Here is a 25386-nt window from a genome sequence, read left to right as displayed (position 1 = left end):
ATCATAATCCAAAAAAATTACTTGACAACTCCACTGTGACAGTAAAGGTGACCTGGCATCAAAGGGATACAGACGCAAAATAGCCAGTCAGCCGAAAATTGATGAGGATAATGATCCAAAACATACTTTCTTTTTTCACTTTTGTTGTTCCCAACATCTGGTTAAATTTTCATGTCAATAGCACCTTTGGAAATAAAGTATACTTAATGAGAAAAATGGCGAGGTGTTAAATATAATATTTTACCTGCTGTATATTTTTAAAAAATATTTATATTTACACACACAAAACATTTTTATCATTTTATATCATAGCTTAATATCATAACATGAATGTGTAATACAAGCACATCTTAAATGTGGATAACTGTACCTTTTCTTGAGCCTTACTCCAGGCAGCTACAGGGTCAGACTCGTACCCTTTCTGGACCAACATGTAGATTAGCTCACGCTTGGATTTGTTCTCTGTTTGGACACACAATAGACAACAAAGATCAGACTGAAGATATGAACATTTACAAACATCTTACCAATTGAAATTTTTCCTTCGATCTTCTCCAGCACAAAACGAGCTTGATTGGACAGCTTAGATGCTTCAGCTCCGAGGCTACCAATTAACCAGTCCTTTCGAAGTTTGTAGTAGTGGAGGCGCAGCTCAAAGAATTCTCTTAGAATGTCTTGGACTGAATCATATCGCTTTAGACAACCCATATGGTCAAACAGAACCTAGGAATAAAGTACACAGGAATTCTGATAATATACCATCTTTAATTCACATGATAACTTATCTGTAGTCAATTGTAAGTTGAATAAATGTTTACCATTGAGTTGCAGGTGAGGCTGGATTGAAGTTTGAAGACTTTATGGAGGCCAGCTGCCTCAGCCTGGGCTAGTTTTTCCTCAGACATGCGAACCACAAACTTAACGGTTGAATCTGTGTGGTACTCCTTATAGTCGCTGATGAGTGATGGTGTTTTTTCTGTGCCCTGCAGCATTGGCTCCAACACAGACTCCTTATATGCCTGTAGATGACATGGACACTGTGATTTTGCTCAGCACCAGTTCGCATCCATTAATTTTATATCCCACTTATTTTGTTGATGTTTGTGAGTATGGTAGGGTGGTGATGCTGACTCCTCCAGTATATGAACCTTCACATGACCTAATGGCCTTGGACCAGTTCACAAACATAATACATAAAGATTCATGCTTTGTATAACGCATATTATCAGGAACTTTACTTTTATCATGTTTGACTTGTAAAAACCAGCAGATTCATGTTAGCAAAGTTGTTGACTGGGGACGAAGAGGTGTTTGACAAAGTGTCAGCTCCACACACCATATGCACATTAATTGAAAAGTGTAATTTGGCCACATGATGTTCAAGTGCTACCTCTAAGAGTGAAACTACAGATTAAAATTTTATCTTCTTCTCTGTAATAACATTCAAAAGTTCTGAAATTTTAGTACCAATTTTGTCTTTGCTACAGATTGGACAAAGAGCTGAAATGTACCTGTGTCCATGTTCGAACAGGAAGTTCTGTGATTTCGATCGTGTTTTTGTCAAGCACTGACACTTCTCCACTGACCAGATACTGGTTTGGACCCAGTTCGTGGATCACCCCTTTGAAGTTTTTATATCTGGGAAGCTATAAGGAAACAAAAATAAGACAATAAATAAAAGAAAGTTTAGTAATGAATAGGGCCGTCAAACGATTAAATTTTCATTTATCATTACTGATTCCATAATTTCTATTGTCAACTGGCAATTAGTGACAATTTCATCACACATTTTGAATCAGTTGAAAAATTTTTAATACTCCTATCACCATGTGAGTGGACAAATGTGCTTATCTACGCGAAACATTTATCTTTCCAACATAGTTTTGCACCAAGTATCAGTACTAAACCAAGATATTCGGACCTCAAAAATAGCACAGTTCAAGTTTTTTAAAGGGCTTGCATGAAAAAATAAAATGCAACAGTGTCTAAAACAGTTGTCTTAAAAGCATGACACAAGAATTTGATGCTGAGCTAATGACTGCCTGTGTGCTGAAAAGTTAAAGAAATGCCTTTATGTGGAGGGTATGTGTGTGTAAGTCTGCATACATTTGTGTCTGAATGCTCAACTATAGGCAGGTGGGGCCACCGTGGGAGACCTAAGTTCAAGATCCCCCCGACTCATGGCTGTGGTGTCCCTGAACAGGACAGTGATACCCCGAACTGTTCCCTCGGTGCTTCAGCTGGCCCTGCTATAGTGTGTTTCACTAACAAGTGTGTGTTTAATTTGATGGGTAGAATGCACATTTCGTGTGCATCCAAGGTAATTCTTCTGTTCTGGAGCAAATGGATAGCCCCCAAGATGCTGCAGAGTACAGATGAAATTTCCTCATGGAGAAACAAGATGCAAGAATGCTTTGGAAGTACATGCCACAACTCACTGTTAGCGGTGCTCACAGAGCTCTAAGCAAGTATTACCACCCATGACCAGGCGTTTTTTGGAAATCGTGTAATTGGAGAAAAAGAAAATTCCACCCGACTGAAAAGGTACACTCAGTGTCATGGCTCTGTATGAAATGAACAGATGTAGCCACTGTCTGGGTGCAAATGTAATGTTTACTTAAGATGATATTATGTACATATAGATACAAATAGATTAATATAGAGTTTCCATGTTCTCCCTGTGCCTACGTGTGTTTTTTCCCACGTCCCAAAAACATGGATTAATTGGAGACTCTAAATTCCACCGAAGTGTGAGTGCAACTAATGCCTGTCTCTATGTCCCCTGCGATAGGCTGGTAACTAGTTCAGGGTAAACCCTGCCTCCTGTTTGATGATAGCTGGGATAGGTTCCAGGACTCCTGAGATCCTTGTGAGGACAAGCTTCTAACTTCTAACTAGACAGTATGTAGCGTACTCAGGCGCGACCGATGACAACGCTGTAAAGTGGCCTGGCCCCGAGATGAGCCACCCCAGCCCGGCGCAGTGATGAGCCAACTCGGCCCAACGCTGCGGCGAGCCACGCCGGCCTAGCGACGCGATGAGCCACCGCGGCCTGGCACCGCGACGAGCCACCCCGGCCCGGGTTGGTGCCACGATGATCCACCCCAGCTCAGCGCCGGAATGAGCCACCTTGGCGCCATGATGAGCCACCCCGGCCGAAGCTGTGATCGCGGTGGACAAGGCACGGCTCTGACGGTGGCTTGACCGAAGCCGTGCTCGGCGCCGACGGGTACATCGACACATTTAGCACCCTTGACTTGCGTGCGTGGATCTTTTATTACATTCTGAGAGGATTACGTGCCAGCCCCCAAACTATTATTTTTTTTTAGTAGCTGTATGCACACCTACCTGTCATTTGGAACCCACGAAGCTCTAGTCCTTTGCACCCGTGCAATCCATTTTTCGCGACGAACCGGGTCTTTTTGAAAAGTATTAAGAATAAATTAATCTCCCGAGTGTTCGAACAATATCCAGCAACACAATGAGCCGGCATTTTGGCTAACACGAAGGAACAACAAGCTACCGTCCAGCTGGTAAAACTAGCATAAACATATGAGACCGCTTGAGTGGGCGTTTGCTACTAACATCACATCCTGCTTCTTCTCGAAAACAAATCCCTCGAGAGGTTTTTCATGGCAGGACTGACAAAAAGCCATATATGTCAAAATCATGTTGTGTGGTGAAAAAATGGATGGGTCTGACTGCAAAAGGGTAAACCACTTAATATCCTAGTGGAGCAAAAAGGTACACTGAGTGTGATGGCTCTGTATGGAATGAACAGATGAAGCCACTGTCTGGGTGCAAATGTAATGTTTACCTAAGATTATATTACGCATAAGTATATATATATACAAATAGATTAATATGGAGTTTCCATGTTTTCCCTGTGCCTGCGTGTGTTTCCTCCCACATCCCAAAAACTTGGATTAATTGGGGACTCTAAATTCCGCATAGGTGTGAGTGTGAGTGCAACTGTTGCCTGTCTCTATGTGCCCTGCGATAGGCTGGCAACAAGTTCAGGGTGAACCCTGCCTCCTGTTTGATGATAGCTGGGATAGGCTCAGGTACTCCCGCGACCCTTGTGAGGACAAGCTTCCTTGATCCGTGAACACGCGTAGGGTCCAAACTCGCAAATCCCGACACCAGCAAGATCTGAGCTTACGAATAGATCAATGTTTTGGAAAAAAAAAAAAAAAAAAAACATGCTGACAACGAGGACTGTTCCCTTTTTTGCTTTGGGTTAAACACACAAGCAATTGCCATTTGGTCATTTACAGACGTAAACCCTCTCTTCTTATGGCCGGATTGTGGCATCATCAGATGTTGCCACTGGCACTTGGGTTTCGTTCTTTGTGGATGTTCTGTTCAGATGCAACTTTTGGCTGTGTGACAGGACACTGTGTACTAGCTAGCTGCTGCTTAGCTGCTAGTCAGGTCTTACAGAACGCTTTCTAAGGCTTTGCATTGAGTTGCTGCTTTTGTGAAACTGTACATGTTGGTTTGCAAAATAAGCCCTCCTGTATGCTTTGTTAGCTGGTAAGGTTCTGTCATGCGCTGCTCAGCTTCCAAACACGTGCAACGTAGCGCCACTTGTCACCTAGGCAACTTAGAATTCAGCAACCCCCATCATCACAAAAAAGGGCATCCATTAATTTAAAAACCCCTCCAATTCGCTCGCTTTTCTTTTTTCTTTTTCAAAAGTTAAGAAGATGAATTAGGTTATGTCTGGCACAGGCTGCACTTAGCTCAACATCTATTGGCCACCTCTCTGAGTCATTCTATGGGTCCAGCCCTTGCTATGTACAGCCTGGGTCCCTTCCTTACCAGAAGTGCCACAGAACCCTCTGAAACATCTCCAGTCTTTGGGCCAGAACATACCTTCAGGGGACGCTGTGCGCCCTCACGGGAAGCAGCCACACCAGTCATGCTCATCTTTTTGGCTCACCTCCAACTCTCCCACCACCCATCGCTGCTCCTGGTATGATGTAAAAGACTTAGATAAAGTGGCGTGCAACATTTGGCGGTTCGAACCTAAACTAAACCAGGACACAGTTGCATACTGTTGAGACCTCAAATTCTACCTGAAACAATTCTCTTCTGGACTGTACCTTATTAAAGTTACGTCTAGCCAAGAAGTCAGCAGATTAATTGAAAGGCAAGTCGCTCATTTGCTAAACAATTATTTCGGTCTCTGTCAAGCATTTTCTCAAATATTTGATGATCTAGAGGCTGCAACTGGTTGATTTTGTAGCTCTGACAGTATAACAGGGGCGACTTGAGATACCCCAAGCTTATCACTGCCTGTTGCGTAAAGCGTACTTTGAATAATAAATAAAATTATATGAGTCAAACATGGACGAGGACAAACATTTCAAAACATTGTTTATTGAAAATTTACGCCCAAACACCAGACACCAGATGGGTGTAGCAGGATGCCCGTGCACCCGGTCCATTTCCCAACTGGGTGAGATGGCTGCCAAGGTTTGGGTCAGCAAAAATAGCCTCACAATCAAGCACAAAGACTCAGTCATCTTCTTCACAAACCAACAGCTGCATTGGAAGTTAGAGGTCGCTACATGCAATACATGCGTGCCTCACACACAACGTTTTGGGAACATTAAACCCAACAAGACAGGTCAACCAGGTACCTCTGTTGTTGCCCTACTGACCTCCCAAGTACCTCTGCAACACCGGTCTGCGCCCTCACCTTGCCATGAATCTAACGGACTACCTTGTGATGACCAATCACAAGACTCCTCTCATGCCGTCCTAGTCATCTGACTAGACCCTGGCGAGGCCCCTGACTGGCTTGACATCATGCTGCTAAACTGTTCTGCTATTTCGACAACTTTTGGGTGAACAAACCGCTACAGAATCAGAATCAGATTTATTGGTGTAATAACACACAAGGAATTTTCCTCCAGCAGTCGGTGCTGCCCTGGTACGACATTCAGAACAAAGAACAACATAGCAACAAGAGCAAGAGACATTTCTGTTTATAGAAACCATTCCTTTTAAGTCTTGCAAGAGCTTCATTTAAAACAGGTAAGAGATAAGTGCGTTAACGTCCCACATTGTGTTAAGCTTATACAGCATTAGCCTTTACCCGTTCGCGGTTTCTGTTATAGACCAGTGCAATGTTAATTGTGCAAAGGGAACAGTTTAAAATGATGAATCGTGCGGTCTACACAATATAAAAAAATAATTATTTAAAAAAATATATTACTAATACTAATACTGATTGGACCAGCAGGATGTAAGTGAGTGTCTGAAGATGGCACAAGGCAGAAAATACTAGGTTCGCTGATCAAGAATTTAATGACTAGAGGGCAAAAAAATTGTTCGAATGCCTGCTACTTTTGACTTTCATTGATCTGTAGCGTTGTAGCGTCCTCAATAGTGGGTAGTGTGATGCCGACAATCCGTTCCGCGGTTTTGATTGTCCGTTGCAGTTTGAGTTTGTGCTTTTTTTGTGGTGGCCCCAATCCAGCCCGTGATGGAGGGACACAGTACCACAGTACAGGTCCCAAAAGTTCTACTTAACCGTCACACTTGCGCAAAAGCTCATCTGCAACGCTCTGGTTAATCCTGCAGCAGACATTACCGTTATGACCCACGGTGCGTTTAATCAACTCTTGACCTTGCTATGAGGCAGTGGCAACGATTTACAACTGCAAAACTCTGCTCTAGTTATCCATGTATGTTCATTGACTAACACAGAGTTAAACACTATAACTATGCTCCACTAGACAATTGGCCCCATAACTTTAGTCTACCCAGTCTATGGGCCCCCTATTGAAACTATCCCAGTAAATGTTCTCCCAGGTCTGCAGGTGGAACAGGCATTACCACCACAAACTCGGGAAATGTCCTCAGACTGATGTCTAGTGCTGGAACACAATTCAATGACTTGTTGGGCCGCATTTCTCCAAGTGAAAACACCTGCACTAATAACACTGCAGAGGTCCCTGTAACCACCTCTTCACTGCTGAATTGACTTAGAGTGCTTGACAAGTTTCTCTGCCATCTTGTCCAACCACCACATGAAGAGTTCTACTTCCACAGTGTTGCTGGTGGGATAAATTTGCATCCTGGCCCCGTCACACCATGACGTTCTGGTCAGCGTTCTATAGCATTTGAGGAAACGTTGGTAGTCGCCCGTGGTCGCAAGGATAGCGCCAGAAGAGCGTTGTTTGAATGCTAGTGAACGTCAATGATCGCTGGGAATTGGCAGAGAACACCGGTCCGGAAAAAAAGTTTTGACCATGCACAAAAGTTCTCACCGAGACCAGCGTTCATCAACGTTTAATTTTAAACGCTGCAGAACGTTCAAGAACGTTCGTGGAATGTTTTATTAAGGTTCGCCGAGCGTTGCACTCGTTTGGCTATCGTTAGTCAGTCGTAACTCGAGCTTTATTTGGTTGTTACTTAATGGTTTGCTTTGCAGTGAATGACTCACTGGCGACCTGTCAACAACCACTGAACAATCCCCTAGCGCACACAGCGTGTAACTAAAGTCAAACGAGTGTCCATTGAGCGTCATTTGTGCGTTTCCCAAACGTCCATGCATATGGGTATATAAACCGATGCTTTGCATTCTTACTTGCAGCGCGAGTTGCTCAAGTCCGCACCCCACCTTATTTTCGTCTAGGCGGCATGATGCTGACAGTTCAAACTCACGAGAACAACTGAAGTGAGTATGAAATTTCCGACGTTTTCGTTCCCGTTCCACTGTAAAAATTACACGCCAGCAAAACGCCATTCTGTCGTTATTCACCCGTCTAGTCACACGCTCAACACCCTCGTCTAACATTGACAAATCGCTCGTCGCGCGCCAGTGACACGTTAGTACACGCTAATGGTTTTTAGGGGTATCTTATTTGGTCGCTGTTACACGCTTCTCGTGCGTTAGACACACGTTAGTCATGCGTTAGACACACGTTAATGTGTCATCCTCATTTCAGAACGCTGAAAAATAGAACGACTGAAATATTCAGAGAACGTTGACCAGAACGTCATGGTGTGACGGGGCCATCACTGCCTGACAGATGTCACCCTGGCCGTGTCAGGGCAATTTCTCAGGGGCTGTTTGACAACATACGACCTAAGCAACCTGACCTCCAATTAACCCTGAAAACATTTCACTTTCCCGTAATACCATACCGCCCTCTGCCGTCACTGCAGTGCACCCTAAACCTGCGATGAAACCAGCACTCGTTAACTCACTGCTTCCTCGTAGTCCCCAGTTTCCCGCACAAAAGTATGTGGTGATGTACTTGTTTGACTGGCTGTTCAAGTTGACACCATTAACAATGTTTTGTGATCACGCACTAATAGTAACTCCGCTAAACATGTCTGTCAACCACTGAACCCCAAGTTTGGTCAAACCTTTCCAGAGGCCTGCAAAGTCTTGAGCGAAGATGAAGTGCTTGTAAAAACGTCAACTGTGAACTTTCCTATCCGACTGGTTGCATGCGCTAACCAATCATAATTGGGCCCATGCATTCTCTCAGCCTTTATCAGATTTTAACAATCTGGGTCTGTTGCTAAACGCCACATCCCTCCGAGACGCTTCCCAGAACACTGTACTGCTAATCAACAATCACACACGGGAAAGACGGCCACATCCTCAGATCTACTAGCCTGGGATCTTTATCTGCTCCGACTTCCAAGACTTCGATCTCACGCTCCCCCTTACTGGGCAACTCCCAAAAAAATCTCTTCCCATTACCTAGCTCTGGGAAGTACGACTTACTGTTCCTTCGCGACACATTGCTCTCTTTCCAGTGGGACCTATTGAGGGTGCGGAGATCATCCGAGTGGACCTGGCTACAGACTGTCACATGGTATGCGTTACACTGAGTATGATCCCAGCTGCACCTGAAAGTCGCCTCCCGTGACCTCAACTGCTCCTCAAACTCCTTGTGAACCAACTCGCTCATACCAGAAACACCATGTGACAGTCACCCGCTCCCGTATCCTGATTTTGAAACACACAAGCAGCAGGTGCTATAAGATGTTGACAGATAATTAACAACTTTTACGGGAAGTTCTAATCAAACATGCTGCGTCATTCGCCAAAGACTCACCTGAGTGTGCTTTTCATCCGACAGTACAAAATCCCGATTGCCTTCTATAAGACAGTACAGGAAACAATCAATATGATGCAATGGCACCTCTTTGGTAAATGGTGGGCCTCCATGAAATATTGAAAATTAAAAACCCAAATTCCTTTCTCATGCTGGCCTGTGCCCCAATTTGAACAAGAACTCCCTGGAGAACTAAATTTCAAATTCTTAACCACAATTGATGTCGCCTCTGAATTTTTGACCATTTCAGTCAACCCCCGCTGCCCAACATAAGTTGGCTTTCACTTTTGTCAACAAACAATACACATTCACTAGGTTGACTTAAACATTTTCCTCAACAAGGCCTATTCCATTGCTGCGGCGATGACTTTGGGAGAAAAGCCCCTCAGTTGAAGCCCACCTGGTGGAAATTAACCTCGTCCTGTCGAGACTTGCCACAGAAACTCTCACTCCTAAAGGAATAATTGTGCCGCACAAAGGTCAGCCACCTGATTGGCCCGAAGGGAACCCCGATTCAGGGCATCCGAAACATAAGCGTCCCAACCAATGTGTGTAAACTTTGCAGTTTCTGCAGTGTGTGCAATTATTATTAATAAGGAATAACTTTAAAAAATGAAAAATAATCAGAGCGAGTATTTCGAACTTCCCTGTTGCACAACAACACACTAAGGTCCATCTTGGTCTGATTAGTGATGGGTGACTTTCTAGAACTTTCTCCCATCTCCAAACTCTATCTTTGGAGTTCAGCGACAGGGACCTTTGGGTTCTACTTCTCTCACCAAGAATCTTCTCCACCAGTAAGTCAGTTTGGCCAGACAGCCAGTTTGAAGAAGAATTCTGGTCATCCACTCCTTCATTTAAGGATTATGGAGGCCACTGTGCTATTAGGAAACTAAAATGTTGCAGTCTTTTTTGTGACCTTGGCCAGATCTGTGCCTTACCACAATTCTGTCTTTGAGCTCTTCGGGCAGTTCCTTCACTACCCGGCTTTCATCTCGATCAGGCGGACTTCATCGCGGAGCGACCACGGAAATCGAAAGGCGGTGGAACATACTTTTATATCAATGAGAAACGGTGCACAGAAGTTAAATAGGTCAGCACACCATGCAGCCCGCTTTTGGAATCGTTGTTCATGTAAGCCATTTTACTTCCCTCGTGAATTCGCCTCTGTCATTCTCGTAGGTGTTTACATTCCGCCCCAAGCAAACCTGAATGCAGCACTGCTACCACTCGACGAGCAGGTAAACGAGATTGAGAAAAAAATATGCAGATTCACCTCTCGTTATCCTAGGTGATTTTAACACACCGCTCCTTGAGCCATTATTTTATCGTGGTGGAGGGGTTTGTGTGTCCCGATGATCCTAGGAGCTAAGTTGTCTGGGACTTCATGCCTCTGGTTGTGTCACCCGTGGCAAAAAGGTCCTAGGTGAGGGACCAGACAAAGTACGACTCCAAAAACTATGACGAATACAAAAATTGGACCTTGGTTTTTCCCTTGGCCGGATGCGGGTCCCCGGGTCCCTTTTTGGAATCCTTCGTGGGAGTGCTAGAGAGTGCTGCCTCTGGGGACACCACCATTCAGCAGGGGACTTCAATGGTCACATGGGCAATGACAGTGAGACCTGGAAGGTCGTGATTGAGAAGAACAGACCCCCGATCACAACCCCAGTGGTGTTCTGTTCTTGGACTTCGGTGCTCATCACGGATTGTCAAGAATGAACACCATGTTCAGGCATAGGGGTGTCCACGTACACCTGGCACCAGGACACCCTAGGCCGCAGTTCAATGATTTACTTTGTAGTCGTGTCATCAGACTTGCGACCGCATGTCTTGGACACACGGGTGAAGAGAGCTGTCAACTGATTACCACCTGGTGGTGAGTTGGCTCCGATGGTGGGAGAAGACGCCGGTCCAAACGGAGGCAGGCCAAAACGTATTGTGAAGGTCTGCTGGGAACGGCTGGCAGATTCCCGTCTGCTCTACAACCTCGGCAGGATTATTGAGGGTGCATGGGAGCTCGCCCAACCAGTCTACATGTTTTTTGCGGACTTAGAAAAGGCCTTCGACCGTGTCACTCTGGGAGTCTTATAGGGTTTTATTATGGGAGTGTGGGGTACCGAGCCCCCTGATACGGACTGTTTGGTCCTTGTACGACCGCTGTCAGAGTTTGGTCCGCATTGCCGACAATAAGTCAGACTCATTTCCAGTGAGAAATGGACACCGCCAAGTTAGTTGTCACCGATTTTGTTCACAACTTTCATGGACAGAATTTCTAGGTGCAGCCGAGGCGTAGAGAGTGTCCGGTTTGGTGGCCTTAGCATGGCATCTCTGCTCTTTGCAGATGATGTGGTTCTGTTGGGTTCATCAAGCCGTGCTCTCCAACACTCATTGGGGCAGTTCAAAGCTGAGTGTGAAGTGGCTGGGCTGAGAATCAGCACCCCCAAATCTGAAACCATGGTCCTCAGTCAGAAAAGGGTGGCGTGACCTCTCCGGGTCGGGGATGAGATCCTGCCCCAAGTATCTTCAAGTATCTTGGGGTCTTGTTCATGAGTGCGGGAAGAATGGAGCAGGAGATTGAGAGACGAATTGGCGCAGCGTCGGCAGTGACGTGGACTTTCTATTGGTCCATTGTGGTAAAGGGGAAGCTAAGTTGAAAGACGAAGCTCTCAACTTATCAGTCGATCTACATTCCTACCCTCACCTCAGGGCATGAGCTGTGGGTCGTGACTGAAAGAACAAGATCCCAGATACAAGCGGATGAAATGAATTTTCTCCGCAGGGTGTCCGGGCTCTCCCTGAGAGATAGGGTGGGAAGCTCGGTCATATGGGAGGGGCTCAATGTTGAGCAGCCCCTCCTCCGCATTGAGAGGAGCCAGATGAGGTGAATGGGGCGTCTGATCTGCATGCCTACCGGGTGAGGTGTTTATGGCATGTCCCACCGGAAAGAGACCCCGGGGACGACCTAAGACATGGTGGAGACACTATGTCTCTCGGCTGGCCTGGGAATGCCTCGGAATCTCTCCGGAAGAGCTGGAAGAAGTGGCCGGGGAAAGGGAAGTCTGGGTATCCCTGCTGATGCTACTTCCCCCACGACCTGACCCGGAGAAGCAGTAGAGAATGGATGGATCGATGGATGGATTTTAACACAATGAACTTAACCAAGAACTCCCTCAATATAAGCAGCACGTAAAATGTCTGACAAGGTAAGACAAGGTAAAATAACGAGACCACTGTTATACCATCAAAGGGGATGTAAAGTTTTCATTGCAACTTTTGGTTACATTATAGTTTTTTTGTGCTGAATTCGAATCTGAAATCTGTTATGAAGGAAACATTTTTATTTTTCAATCATAAGCAAAAACTGATCGCACATTGCTGAATTCGCCGGAAATACACAACCCCACAGTGGTCTTTGGTCTTCTTTTAAAAGTATGCAAACGCAGTGTATTTAGTATAAGTTGGTATATTTTCACAAATCAGGATTTTAATTCACGAAATCCATTTAAAACATTGTCACGTTAATTTGACAGCAATAGCTAGTCATAATTTCCTTCACCATAAATATAATTTCACATGGTAAACTGATACCATAACCAGACAGTACTAAGACGCATCCATCACAATTTTTCCAAGATGTCATGAGCAAAACCGCTAAACTTTATACTGAAAGGTGTAAACCGGTATCGTGTGTTTTTTTTTGGGCACCAAATGCTTAAAATAGAAATGTAAATGGGGTGAATGGTTCTGTGTACTGGACTGATATGGGTCTTTGAGCTCGAGAAGTTTGCGAATGTGAACAGATTAAAAAGATTTTTTTGATTATAACTCCACAGCCACCTCACCAAATTGCTTCCATACCTCCACTGGTATATCACCACGTCCAACTGTCTTTCCATTTTTCATTCTGTTCAGTGCCTTTTAAACTTCTCCCTTAATAATTATTGCCACTGCCCAGTCATTCACACTTGCCTCTTCTTTTCCATTTTCTTCATTCATTAATTTCCTTTCATTCATTTCCAATGCTATCCTTCATCACCTTTACTTGCTGCACATCCTTCCCATCTCTATCCCTCTGTCTGGGCAACCTGAGGAGATCCTTTTCTCTTTCTTTCGTATCCAACCTGGAGTACATGTCGTTATGCCACTTGTTTAGCCTTCGTCACCGCTACCTTTGCCGTATGACGCATCTCAATGTGTTCCTTACGCCTCTCCTCAGTCCTCTCCGTGTCCCACTTCTTCTTCGCTAATCTCTTTCCCTGGATGACTTTCTGTATTTTGGGGTTCCACCACCAAGTCTCCTTCTCTTCCCTACCAGAAGACACCCCAAGTACTCTCCTGGCTGCCTCGATGAAAACCTTGGCAGTAGTATTCCACTCTTCTGGGAGCACTTTCTGTCCATCCAGAGTCTGTCTCACCTGTTTCCAAAAGGCCACACAACATTCTTCCTTTCACAACTTCCACCACCTGATTTTCTGCTCTACCTTTGTCTTCTTAATCTTCCTACCTGCTACCATAGTCATCCTAAAGACCACCATCCTATGCTCTCGAGTTACACTCTCCCCCACCACAACCTTACAGTCAGTAACCTCCTTCATATTGCATTGTCTGCACAAAATATATTCCACCTGCGTGCTTCTTCCTCCGCTCTTGTAGATCACTCTATGTTCCTGTCTCTTCTGGAAATAAGTGTTCACCACTGCCAATTGCATCCTTTTTGCAAAGTCCACCACCATCTGTCCCTCAATGTTCCTTTGCTGAATGCTGTACTTACCCATTACTTCTTCATCGCTCCTGTTTCCTTCCCTAACATGTCCATTGGAATCTGCACCAATCACAACTCTCTCTCTGTCTGGGATGCTCAGGACTACTTCCGTCTAGTTCCTTCCAGAATTTCTCTTTCAACTAGCGGTCACTTCCTCCCTGTGGGGCATCGCTGCTAACTTCATTATACAAAACACCCTGAATTTCAAGTTTCATCATCATCACTTGATCTGATACTCTTTTCACCTCCAGGACATTCTGAGCCAGCTCTTCCTTTAAAATAACCCCGACGCATCTACTCCATGATAAAATAATTTGAAGCCTGCACCTAAACTTCCAACCTTACTCCCTTTGCACTTGCTCCCTTGGATGATCAATATATCAACCTTTCTCCTAATCATTATGTCAACTAATTCCTGAGCTTCTCGTGTCATAGTCCCAACATTCAACGCCCCTACACACAGCTGTATCATCTGTGTCTTTCTCTTTTTCTTCTGCCGACTCAGGCGCTTTCCACCTCTTTTTTGTCTTTGACCTACATTATCTGAATTTCTACCTACACCTTGCAGATTAACATTTATGAGTGTCCAAAAAACTGTGATTAGCAGCTTGGACATTGATGAAGAAGGCTTTGAGCTCCAAAAACCGTTTTAAATTGCACTTTGACCGTACTTCAAACATATATGTATATCTCATGTATGCCATGCTTCAATCAGGGGTTGTCTTCCCCGATGCGTTATTCTCTAGCCAGGCAAGTTTGTGAGCCTGGTACTCATTGCCAACAGCAGCCGGACGGAGGGTTTAAACATTTTATAGATCAGTGGGTAAAACTAAATCAGTAACACCGTTCACACACAGGATTGTGAGTGAGTTCACTTGAACATCTATCAGGAAGAGCTTTCAATGCAGGCAATTGTGATTCACCAGTGTGGCAAATGTAGGCAATATTCACTTAACCAAATCCTGTTTTCCATTTTGCCATGGGTAAAGTGTCAAATAAGCAGCTCGAAGCCTGGTTCCCTGGTCAGGATTCAATACAGCCTGGTTATCTTTGGAGGGGATCCCTCCATCTGTGGTCCCATATCAAGGTTTCTTTGTTTTTTTTCCTTAAATGAGGTTTAAAGTTTTTCCTTGCCTAGTTTGGGATTATATCAGGGGATGCTACCGATCTTTATGAACTGTGGGCCTGTGAAGTTCTTTGACATTCTTCGGATTCAGAGCTGTACAAATAAACTTGACTTCAGTTTTGCACTATAGTAAGAAACTACGCACAGAAAGGTCAGACCCGAGATTCGAAACGAGAACATAATTGTTGTGAGGCTGACATGCTAACTGTGTGTCACTGATCCTGGATCGGTCGCCAGCCAACTGCACGGCACATATGAACAAACATTCATGGTCCCGTTCACACCGATGGCCAATTTAGAGTCCTCAGTTAACCTACCATGCATGATTTTGGATGGAAGAAACCAGAGTACTCTGAGAAAATCTACACAGGCACAAGGAGAAGATGCAAACTTCCCAGAGGCGAGGCCGGATTTGAACCTGGGTGCTTAGAAATGTGAGGCAGATGCGCTAACCAGTCGGTGATTGCACCGCCTTAAAGTGTTCAATAAAAAAAAAAAAAAATCAATTGTATAACTAGTTTACCATAGGCAGTGGGTCTTGATGATTGAGCATCCGGCTGATGTTGTTCACAATCTCTCGGGGGTCGTAGTTGGGAATCTTACATGCCCAACCTGTTCCAATGCCCTCGGCACCGTTTACAAGCACCATTGGAATGATGGGAATGTACCACTCTGGTTCCACCTTTTGGTTGTCATCATAAAGGAACCTCAGCAGGTTAGAGTCCACTGCTGGAAATAACAGCTTGGCAAGAGGACTGCAGGAATTGAGACAAAGTTATCAGTCATTGAATGTGAAGTGAATGTGAATATGAAGTTAGCATCACACAGTTTGTAGGAGACCACATTTTGTGATTATAGCTCCCACAAGAGTAACCTTTTTTATTCCAGTAATAACTGTAATGCTTTTTTATTGACACACTAAAACGTGTTTATAGTTGTGCTCACCCATACGAGCACCCATGAAGTTTAGGTTTGTGGAGTATCTGGCGAAAAAAAAATGAATCAAATGAATTTTCCTATATGTGCATGTGTGGGAAGCAGTTGCACCGTCAACACTGTGTAAAGAGAGGTTGGAGCACTGCTGACCTCAGCTCGAGATGTTGTGAGTCAGTGGGGAGAATACTTCGAAGACCTCAATTCCACCAACATGTCTTCCTATGAGGTCACTGAGTCCCCCCCCACCCCCACCCCCCCTCTCTCTCTCTCTCTCTCTCGGTATTTATATATATATATATATAATACCAATGTGAAAATGACGATGAATTTTCCAATATTTCAAGCAATGAACATGATTATGAAGGGTCCCACGAAGACGGTGAAGAATCCGAGGCGTTAAAGGTTATCAATTTGAGCCAGCTAGACAGAACACACGTTCAAATGCAGACGAAGTTGCTGGCAATGAAGGTGCCGAGCCAGCAGTCAGACCCAGGGAGGAGGATGTGATTTGTGTTGGAAACACTGACTGGTAAGCATTTATGAAGTTGTTTTTTTTTATTTTGCCATAAACTGATAAATAGAAATGGCTTCGCTATCCTGAATGAATATCGGAAGTTTTTTGTCTTGTGTTAAAATTATGCAAAGGCCGTGTATTTAGTCTAAGTTGGTATATTTTCACAAATGAGGATTTTAATGGACGAAATCCATTTAAAAAGTTGTCACGTTAATTTGAGAGCAATAGTTGGTTATAACTTGCTTCGTCATAAATATATTTTCAAGTAGTAAACTGATGCCAAATCTTGGGACGCTTTCTGAGAGTCATAGCCAGAGAGTACCCAGAACCATCCATCTCCATTTTAGTCACAATTTTCCAAAGATGTCATGGGCAAAACCGCTAAAATTTATACTGAAAGCTGTAAACTGGTATCTTGTGGTTTTGTTTGTGCACTAAATGCTTAAAACAGTAAATGGGGTGGATGGTTCTGTGTACTGGACAGATATGGGTCTTTGAGCTGTAGAAATTTGTGAATGTGAACAGATTTCTACAGGTGTGCATGTAAATGCTGCATACCCATAAAAACAACAGAAGAAAAAAATTTGCCATGAGAGTCAAAATATTCACCAGAAAATAGCAGATTATCCAGACCATCCGCTGCAGTGCATGACAGAGTACCCAGGATTTATTGCCAGCTTTCTGAACCCATGGGTACTTGAGGTTGGCAATGTCCAATTCAGGCAACAGTTTCGCCAGCAACTGAATTTTCCACAACATGAGTAAGAGCTATTTTAAAAATTAATATCAATAATTCTCCTAATCAGCCCATCTTTTTTTAAATCAAGAATTATTTATATTATTGTTACTGCTAAAAGCAGCATTTGTCCAATCAATGCTTCTTCAAACAAACAACATCCTGGAACTGCGCAAATTACCAACCTACTTCAAACGCTCCACAATCATCTCAAGAAACCTGCACTCTTAAGTCTGAATGACGACAACCCTGTTGCATCTGCATCAGTGGCCGTAAAGTCCTTTGAACCCCTTGCCGGACCACCACAGGAGCGTCAAAGGTCCCCAGCTGGACTCCCTGCAGTTTGCCTCCTGAACAAACAGGTGCAGTAAGCATGGGGCTACACTATGTCCTTGAAGTCCCCAAGAGTCTGAGAACCTATGTGAGGAGCCTGTTCATGGACTTCACCTCTGCTTTCAACACCATTATCTCTGAATTCCTCTCTTCCAAGCTTCTCCAGCTAGGCGTCTTGCCTGCCATCTGGCAGTTGATGTACGAATTCCCGATGGACAGGATAGAGCAGGTGAGCCTGGGGGATATGACCTCACCTACACGCACGATCAGCACCAGGGCATCCCAAGGTTATCTCCTCTCGTCACTGCTCTTCTCGATCTACATAGCTCTTCTCGATCTAAATAAATGACTGCACTCCAATGCACATGATTGTAAAACTCCTGAAGTTTGAAAATGACGCCACACTCATTGGGCTCATCAAAGAAGGTGACGAGTCTGGATAGCAACGGGAACTGGACAAGGTGGAGCTTTGGTTTGGTTGAGACAACGTAGAGGTGAATGCACTAAAGATTGTAGTGATGATTGTGGGCTTTGGGAGGCATCCTGTACCACAGCTGACCCTCACACTGTCCAACTGTCTTGTGTCAGCTGTCGAGACCTTCAGGTTCCTGGGAATTACGGTCTCACAGAACTTTAAGTGGGAGAAATACATCAACTCCATCCTCAAAAAAGCCCAGAAAAAGATGTACTTCCTGCAGCTTCTGAGGAAGCACGGCCTGCCACGAGAGCTCCTGAAATAGTTGTATACAGTAGTCATCGAATCAGAACTGTGTACCTCCATCACAGTCTGGTTTGGGGCTGCCATAAAAAGCGACAAATGCTGACTGCAATGGACAATCTAAAGTGCTGAACAGATTGTTGAGATCACCCTATAGGATCCTGGCCATCAGCTCTTCCAGTTCCTTCCTTTGAATAGGTGATTCCGAACAATGCAAACCAAAACTAGCGGGCATTCTAATAGCTTCTTTCCTTTTGCAGCTAAATTCTTAAACAAATAACATTCAGGTAACAGCTAAGTTCAACATGGTGCCAATTTTCTATCTCACGTTTGTTGTCACATTTGGCTGGGCTAATTTGTACTATATATATTATTGATTATTCATGCACTCACTGTGGTAGTCTGACATCTCTGTATCATCTGCACATCGGTTGTAGACCAATACAAGCCTGTCGTACCTGAGTAGGAGCTGCACCACTTGCACAATCGACTAAGCAGTACCTGTAACATTGCACAATCGAGAGTGTTGCAGACTATCACACGACAAGTCACTTTTAACTGCTTAAACTCCCTGAGTTTAAACTCACCCTCTTTACATCCTTTGCACAATGGTCACTGCACTGGACTATGGCTCTAATGGGCAATCTCACTAATTAAAATGCAAAAAGAATTTGCCTCCTTTGCACATATTTCTCTGCCACACGTCTGCTTCCGGTTCCCAATTTGGCAGGAGCAAAAACGAGGAGGCTCTGGCCAACCCAATTATACAATAAATAAATTCTGCTGAATTTGGACCGAATGTTGTGAAAACTCGACGTGGGACGCCCTTGGTGACGACTTCAGTGGACTAAGAATCATCATCTATGAAATCTTAGTACCAAAATTGGAGCCATATCCTTCACATTGAAGCAGCGCGGGTGAGCTTAGACTAGCCTAGCTTGCTAACAACAAGACGCATCAGTCATCAAATATTCGCCGAGGAGGAAAACAACAATCGCTAGTACCTACATGACCTGCAAAATCTATGTATCATATACAACGAGGACCGTGAGAATTAGTAGTGAGGAAGTTGGGCAAGTAGAAAGGCCGACTTAAACTTGCTCCTCGGCCCAGACTACCTTTGCTTAGCTGGCTAACAACGAGACCCATCTAACGTGAGTAACTGCATAATATTGTACAACCTACACAACTTGTACAATGAGGACCATGAGAACGACTCAACCTGCAACTACTGGAGTGAGAGCCATTGGTTTGAATCTCTTTCATCCCCATATCCTTTAAATGTACATATCCTTTATATTTTCATACTCGAATCTTCCACATATCTACCACATACCCGTTCAACTTTAACAAAGACTAGGTAGTATGTGAATTGTGTTACTTATGTGCTTGACATTGTTTATTTGACTGTTTCTATTTTGAATTTAACTTTAACATATGTAAGGTTGTATGTGAATTGTGTACCTTACGTACTGACTTTGTTTATTTGATTGCTTTTTTTTTGACTATCTGCAGAATGATGGGGAACACAATATTGTGCGACCCGTAGGCCTGTCCCAAGCCCGGATAAATGCAGGGGGTTGCGTCAGGAAGGGCATCCGATGTAAAACTGTGCCAAACATATATGAGCCTTCATCAAACGAATTCCATAACGGATCGGTCGTGGCCCGGGCTAAGTACATCCGCCCGCGGCACTGTTAATCTTAGAGATGAAAGTGGACTTCTGTGAAAATTCCTGAAATTACAAATACGAGCACTGAAGGTGTGAAGTCCTGCTAGAGGGTCTGGGGGAATGCCCCCCTGTGAAAGTTTTGAAAAAATGGATGGCTGTGGTGCATTCTGGCAATATCTATGAACAAAATTCTGACAAAAATTTAAAGTAATATTTCTAAATCCTGACCAAAAAAAAAAAAAAAAATTGGGCAGAAGTTCCCCAAGGGCCAAGCCCAGATTTTTTTCCCCCCATCCCCTTATCACTGGATAGCACAAAATCACATTTGTCATTAAAATATGCTTAAAATATGCCATCTTATCTTAAGACAAATGAATTAAGTGAACTATTGAGTAAAAAGACATCTAAAATTGTCCATTTCCCCACATTATACATATTATAGTATATAGAATATACACGAAAATATATCCTAGAATTTCTAAACTGTACAACAAAACACTTTAAAGAAGTTGATCTGTAATAATTATTGTGAATGTTTTAGTCTCAAACTTGTTACATCGCGTTGTACTGATACACTTGACCACATTTCTCACTATCTTAGATACAGATTTAGTAATACTAATATATACACACACACACACACACACACACACACACACACACACACACACACACACACACACACACACACACACACAGTCACTCACATTTGAAAAATGTACGGGTGTGGTCAGTCATGCTCACAGATAAAGTTGCGGGTGTGATTAGGGATCGCCTTAAAATAACTTACTGGATTGATAAAAGATAACCGTAAATTAAAAATAAAATAAATAAATACATAACTAAAATAGAAAACTAAAATTTCAAAGTCAGAAATGATAATTTCCAATTATAAATATATTCATATTAGTAGAACATGGTATAACATGAACATGATATAAAATGGTATTTAAAATTTTCATCCATAAAAATTCTTGATCTGACAAACTTTAACTGAAAAAAAGTTAAATGCACTGGCCTGTCAAGGAATAAACATGAATGGTCTATACCCGCAATGTTTTCAAAATGCTGAAAGTTTACTTCAACATAATCGGAGTTCGTGACAACAAGCTAGCGATACATTGGATCAAACATTCCTGTCGCCAATCACGATGTGTTGTTTTGGGGGGGGGGCACGCATGTATAAACAAATGGTGGCGAACAAAATTATTTTTGTCCCACTTTTTGTGTGTGTATATATTTATAGAGCGAGAGAGAGAAAGGAAGAAAGAAAGAAAAAGAAAGAAAAGAGGGAGGGCTGCTAGCGAGCTATATATATGCCTTGAAAAAGTTCCCCCCCAACTGATTTATGTTTTTGCATATCTATCTCACAATGGTTTCAAATCATCAAATTAATTTGAATATCAGTCAGAGACAACCTAAAGAAATCCAAAATACAGTTTTCAAATGACAATTACATTTATTGTCCATCAATCCTTTTTCTTCGCTGCCTATCCTCACAAGAATTGTGGGCGTGCTGGAGCCTATCCCAGCGGGCAGGAAGCAGGGTACATCCTTGAACTGGTTGTCAGCTAACCGCAGGGAACATAGAGGCAGTCAACAGTTGCACTCGCAATAACACTTCGGGGCAATTTAGAGTCTCCAATGAATACACATTTTTGGAATGTGGGAGGAAAGTGGAGTGCCTGGAGAAAACCCACACAGACACATGTAAACTCCACACAGGAAGGGCCCCGATTGAACCCAGAACCTCAGAACTGGGAGGCCAACACTTTACAGCTGCACCACCCTTCCGCCTAAATTTATTAAGGCACAAAAAAAAATCCAAACCTTTCAGACCCTCTGTGAAAAAGTAATTGCACCCCATTTTTATTTCACAAAGTAACTGTGACTCACCATAAATTTCACAAGCCACACCCTAACCTGATTACTAACATACAGTGGTACCTCTACTGACAAAGGTATCTACTAATGAAAGATTCAGGTTACAAAAAGCCAAAAATTTTTTTGTCTTTAGTTATGAAAGAAATTCAAAGCAAAGCAAAGCAAAATTTATTTGTATAGCGCATTTCATACACGAGGTAACTCAATGTGCTTTACATGATTAAAGGCATTTGAAAACAAAGAGATAAAACATTTAATATGGGATGAAAACAATAAAAATGACAAACAAAATATTTTAAAAAATGACAATTAAAACCGCATACAGTGCAAGAAATATGATCAAAAAGTGTATATAGTCTAAAAAGCATGAGAAAAAAGAAGACATTTGAACCTGGATTTAAAAATATTCACACTTGGGGCTGACTTGTCCTCTGTTGGCAACTTATTCCATTTGTATGCAGCATAATAGCTAAATGCTGCTTCACCATGTTTGATTTGGAATCTGCGCTCCACTATTTGACCTGAGTCAGTCAATCTCAGAGCTCTACTGGGTTTGTATTTCGGAAACATTTCTTTCACCTATTCAGGACCTAAATCGTTAAGTGATTTATAGACCAGTAGCAGAACTTTAAAATCTATTCTAAAGCTGACTGGAAGCCAGTGCAAGGACTTTAGAATTGGCGTTATATGCTCTGACCACTTTGTTTGGGTCAGAACGCAAGCTGCAGCATTCAGAAGATCGTTACAGTAGTCAAGTCTACTTGAGATAAAAGCAGGATACGAAAGGGAAAAAAATGGTGCTAGATTCAACGGAATGGAAACATGCTGTACTATATATTGGTTTGAAACTGACGCAATAGAGCTGCTCCCCCATTGGCCACTGCTGGAGCACTTTTCTGGCATCACATTGGCGAGAAGAGATGTTGACCTTTAGCCATGACACACATCCTGCCTCTTGGTATGTGTGGAGCAATAGAGCAGTTACCCCTCTTGGCTAGCATGTAGCATCTTTTTGGCATCACATCCCTCCATTAGCTTCGAGCCTCATCAATCTTTACCCCTGACACACTTCCTGTATGTTCGTCACAGAATCCATTGTCATACCCTCAAGCAAACTCATACTGTACAACGTCTTCGCATATTTATTCATCTTTTTTTTTTTATGCTGCTGCTTTCATGCTGCTGCCACGTGGCTTCATGCTGCTGCTACTTGACTTGAGAGGTTCAAAGTGGAGGTTGAATCTGAAGAATTAGGCTATTTAAATGTAAAATGCGTTTCTACTTACTCAAGTTTCACGTTACAAAATGACTTCCAGAACGGATTAATTTTGTAAGTAAAGGTACCACAGTACTTGTTGAATCAAGAACATATACAATCTGTCAGAGAACGTGAAGTAGGCTACAAGATCTCAAGAACCAATGCATCATGTCATGATCAAAAGAAATTGAAAAAGAAATGAGAAAAAAGTGATTGAAATCAGTCTAGAAAAGGTCACAAAGCCATTTCTAAGGCTTTAGGCATTCAGTGAACCATGATCAGAGCCATTATCCCAAATGGAGAAAACTGGAAAGAGTGGCAAACCTTCCCAGGTGCCAGTGGCGTGGCCATGTCACACCCCCGGTGCGGTTGCCTGCGGCACCAGCTTCCTCACCTGTACCTCGTTCAGTATTATGAGACCATGTATTTAAGCTTTGCGTGTTTCTTAGTTTTCCAGATCATTGTACCTTGATGTCATGTTCCCGCTGTTCCATGTTCATGTCTATGATCCTTTGTGTGCCAAACCCTGCCTCTTCACCTTGTGATTCTCACACTGTTGCCTGTTTGAGCTGCCTGCCTGTGTATCAACCTTGAATCGGAAAAAAAAACCTCTCCCCGAACTGTACCTGGTCTCGACAGTCGTGCATTCTGGGTCCAACCTAGTGTTCTTGACACCAGGAGTGAACAACAAACTAAAATTACCCCAAGAGTGTGACAACAAATCATCCAGGAGGTCACACAAGAACCTCGACCAACATCTAAAGACCTGCAGGCCTCGCTGGCATCAGTTAAGGTCAGTGTTCATGACTCTACCATAAGAAAGACGCTGGCCAAAAGTGGCACCCCTGAGATAGTTCTCTCTGCTGCCAGGAAAAAATACAAAGGTTCATCTCACATTTGCCCAAAAACGTCTTCATGATCCTCAAGACCTTTATGAAAAACATTCTGTGTGATGACGAGAAAAATTTAACGTTTTGGGAGGTCATAAAATTGGCACATGATTTGATAAAAAGATCATCATGCCAACAGTGACGCATGGTGGTGTCAGTGTGATGTTCAAGACTAGTAGAACTTGTTGTGATAGATGGAACAATGAACTCTGCTGTGTATTAGAAAATTCTGAAGGAGAACATCCGGCCATCAGTTCGTGCCCACAAACTCAAGCGCTCGGATCATGCAGCAGGACAATGGTTCCAAACACAACAGCAAGTCCACCTCTGAATTGTTCCAAAAAAAAGGTTTTTGAATGGGCAAGTCAAAGTCTAGATTTACATCCTATTGAGATGCTGTGGTGTGACCTTAAATGGGCAGTCCATGCTAGAAAACCTTTCAAAATGGCGGACATTTTTTTTTTGGGGGGGGCAATTACTTTTTCCACATAGGGTCAGAATGGTTTTGAATTTTTTGTGCCTTGATAAACTGAATTGTCATTTCAACATTGCATTTTGTATTTCCTTGGGTTGTCTCAATGTGATATAAAAATTGGTTTGATGATTTGAAACCCGAGTGTGTGATAGATATACAAAAAAAACCCCAAAAAGAAATCGTGAAGGAGATGAATACTTTTTCACAGCACCGTATGTAAAGTACCACCTTAAAAAAAAAATCATTCATATTATCAACTGACATTAATTAAATTTACAGCTTTACCTTAGCATAGTGAAGATATAACGAGGGCTTGCAGCATCTTTGCCCCCATTGATGCGAGTACCAAACTGACCAAGTGGCTGCAAGATGTTGACGTTGTTACTTCCCACAAAATTCTGAGCCAAGTTGACAATGGTCATCATGAGGGCTTGCTAGAATGAGAAAAAATGTGTAGCGAGTGGTTAGTAGAAGAACTAAAAGACAATTAATATGTAGTGAAGATCAAATAAATTACATCTAATTTTCTTATTCTTATGTGTTCTGATTAGCAATTTCTGGTGACATTACAACAATGAATAAAAATCCTTAGTCTATTACATTATAACTGAAACAGAAGAGAACCGTCCATCCATTCACTTTTTGAACCACTTATCCTCACAAGGGTCGCAGGAGTGCTGGAGCATATTCCAGCTATCGACGGGCAGGAGTCGGGGTAAACCTCAAACTGTTTGCCAGCAACTCGCAAGCCACATATCATCTGAAACACACATTCACACCTATGGGCAATTTAGAGTCTTCAATTAATGCATGTTTTTGGGATGTGGGAGGAAACCGGATTTCCCGAAGAAAACTGACGTAGGCACAGGGAGAACATGCAAACTCCAAACAGGCAAGGCCAGGATTTGAACCCCGGTCCTCAGAACTGTGAGACAGACGATCTAACCAGTCTCCCACCGTGCTGCCAGAAACATAGACGCAAAGCGCATGACA

General features: G+C 43.1%; 1 protein-coding gene across 5 annotated transcripts in view; it reads right to left on the bottom strand.

Moving 5' to 3' along the window:
* top2b (DNA topoisomerase II beta) overlaps window positions 1-25386 on the bottom strand; it is a 184166-nt gene that overhangs the window by 65979 nt on the left and 92801 nt on the right. For all 5 annotated transcript variants that reach the window (XM_061844304.1, XM_061844221.1, XM_061844135.1 and 2 more), the window contains exons 21-26: window positions 24679-24827; window positions 15501-15732; window positions 1512-1646; window positions 819-1019; window positions 528-723; window positions 371-462 (exon numbers count right to left, since the gene is read on the bottom strand). In XM_061844304.1, the coding sequence (XP_061700288.1) occupies window positions 371-462; window positions 528-723; window positions 819-1019; window positions 1512-1646; window positions 15501-15732; window positions 24679-24827 (1005 nt within the window). The remainder of the gene's footprint in view (window positions 1-370; window positions 463-527; window positions 724-818; window positions 1020-1511; window positions 1647-15500; window positions 15733-24678; window positions 24828-25386) is intronic.

The sequence above is a fragment of the Syngnathoides biaculeatus genome, chromosome 1, assembly GCF_019802595.1.
Source record: "Syngnathoides biaculeatus isolate LvHL_M chromosome 1, ASM1980259v1, whole genome shotgun sequence".
Classification (NCBI taxonomy): domain Eukaryota; kingdom Metazoa; phylum Chordata; class Actinopteri; order Syngnathiformes; family Syngnathidae; genus Syngnathoides; species Syngnathoides biaculeatus.
Note: the sequence above shows the minus strand (reverse complement) of the source record. Positions and strands in the feature narration are given on the sequence as shown.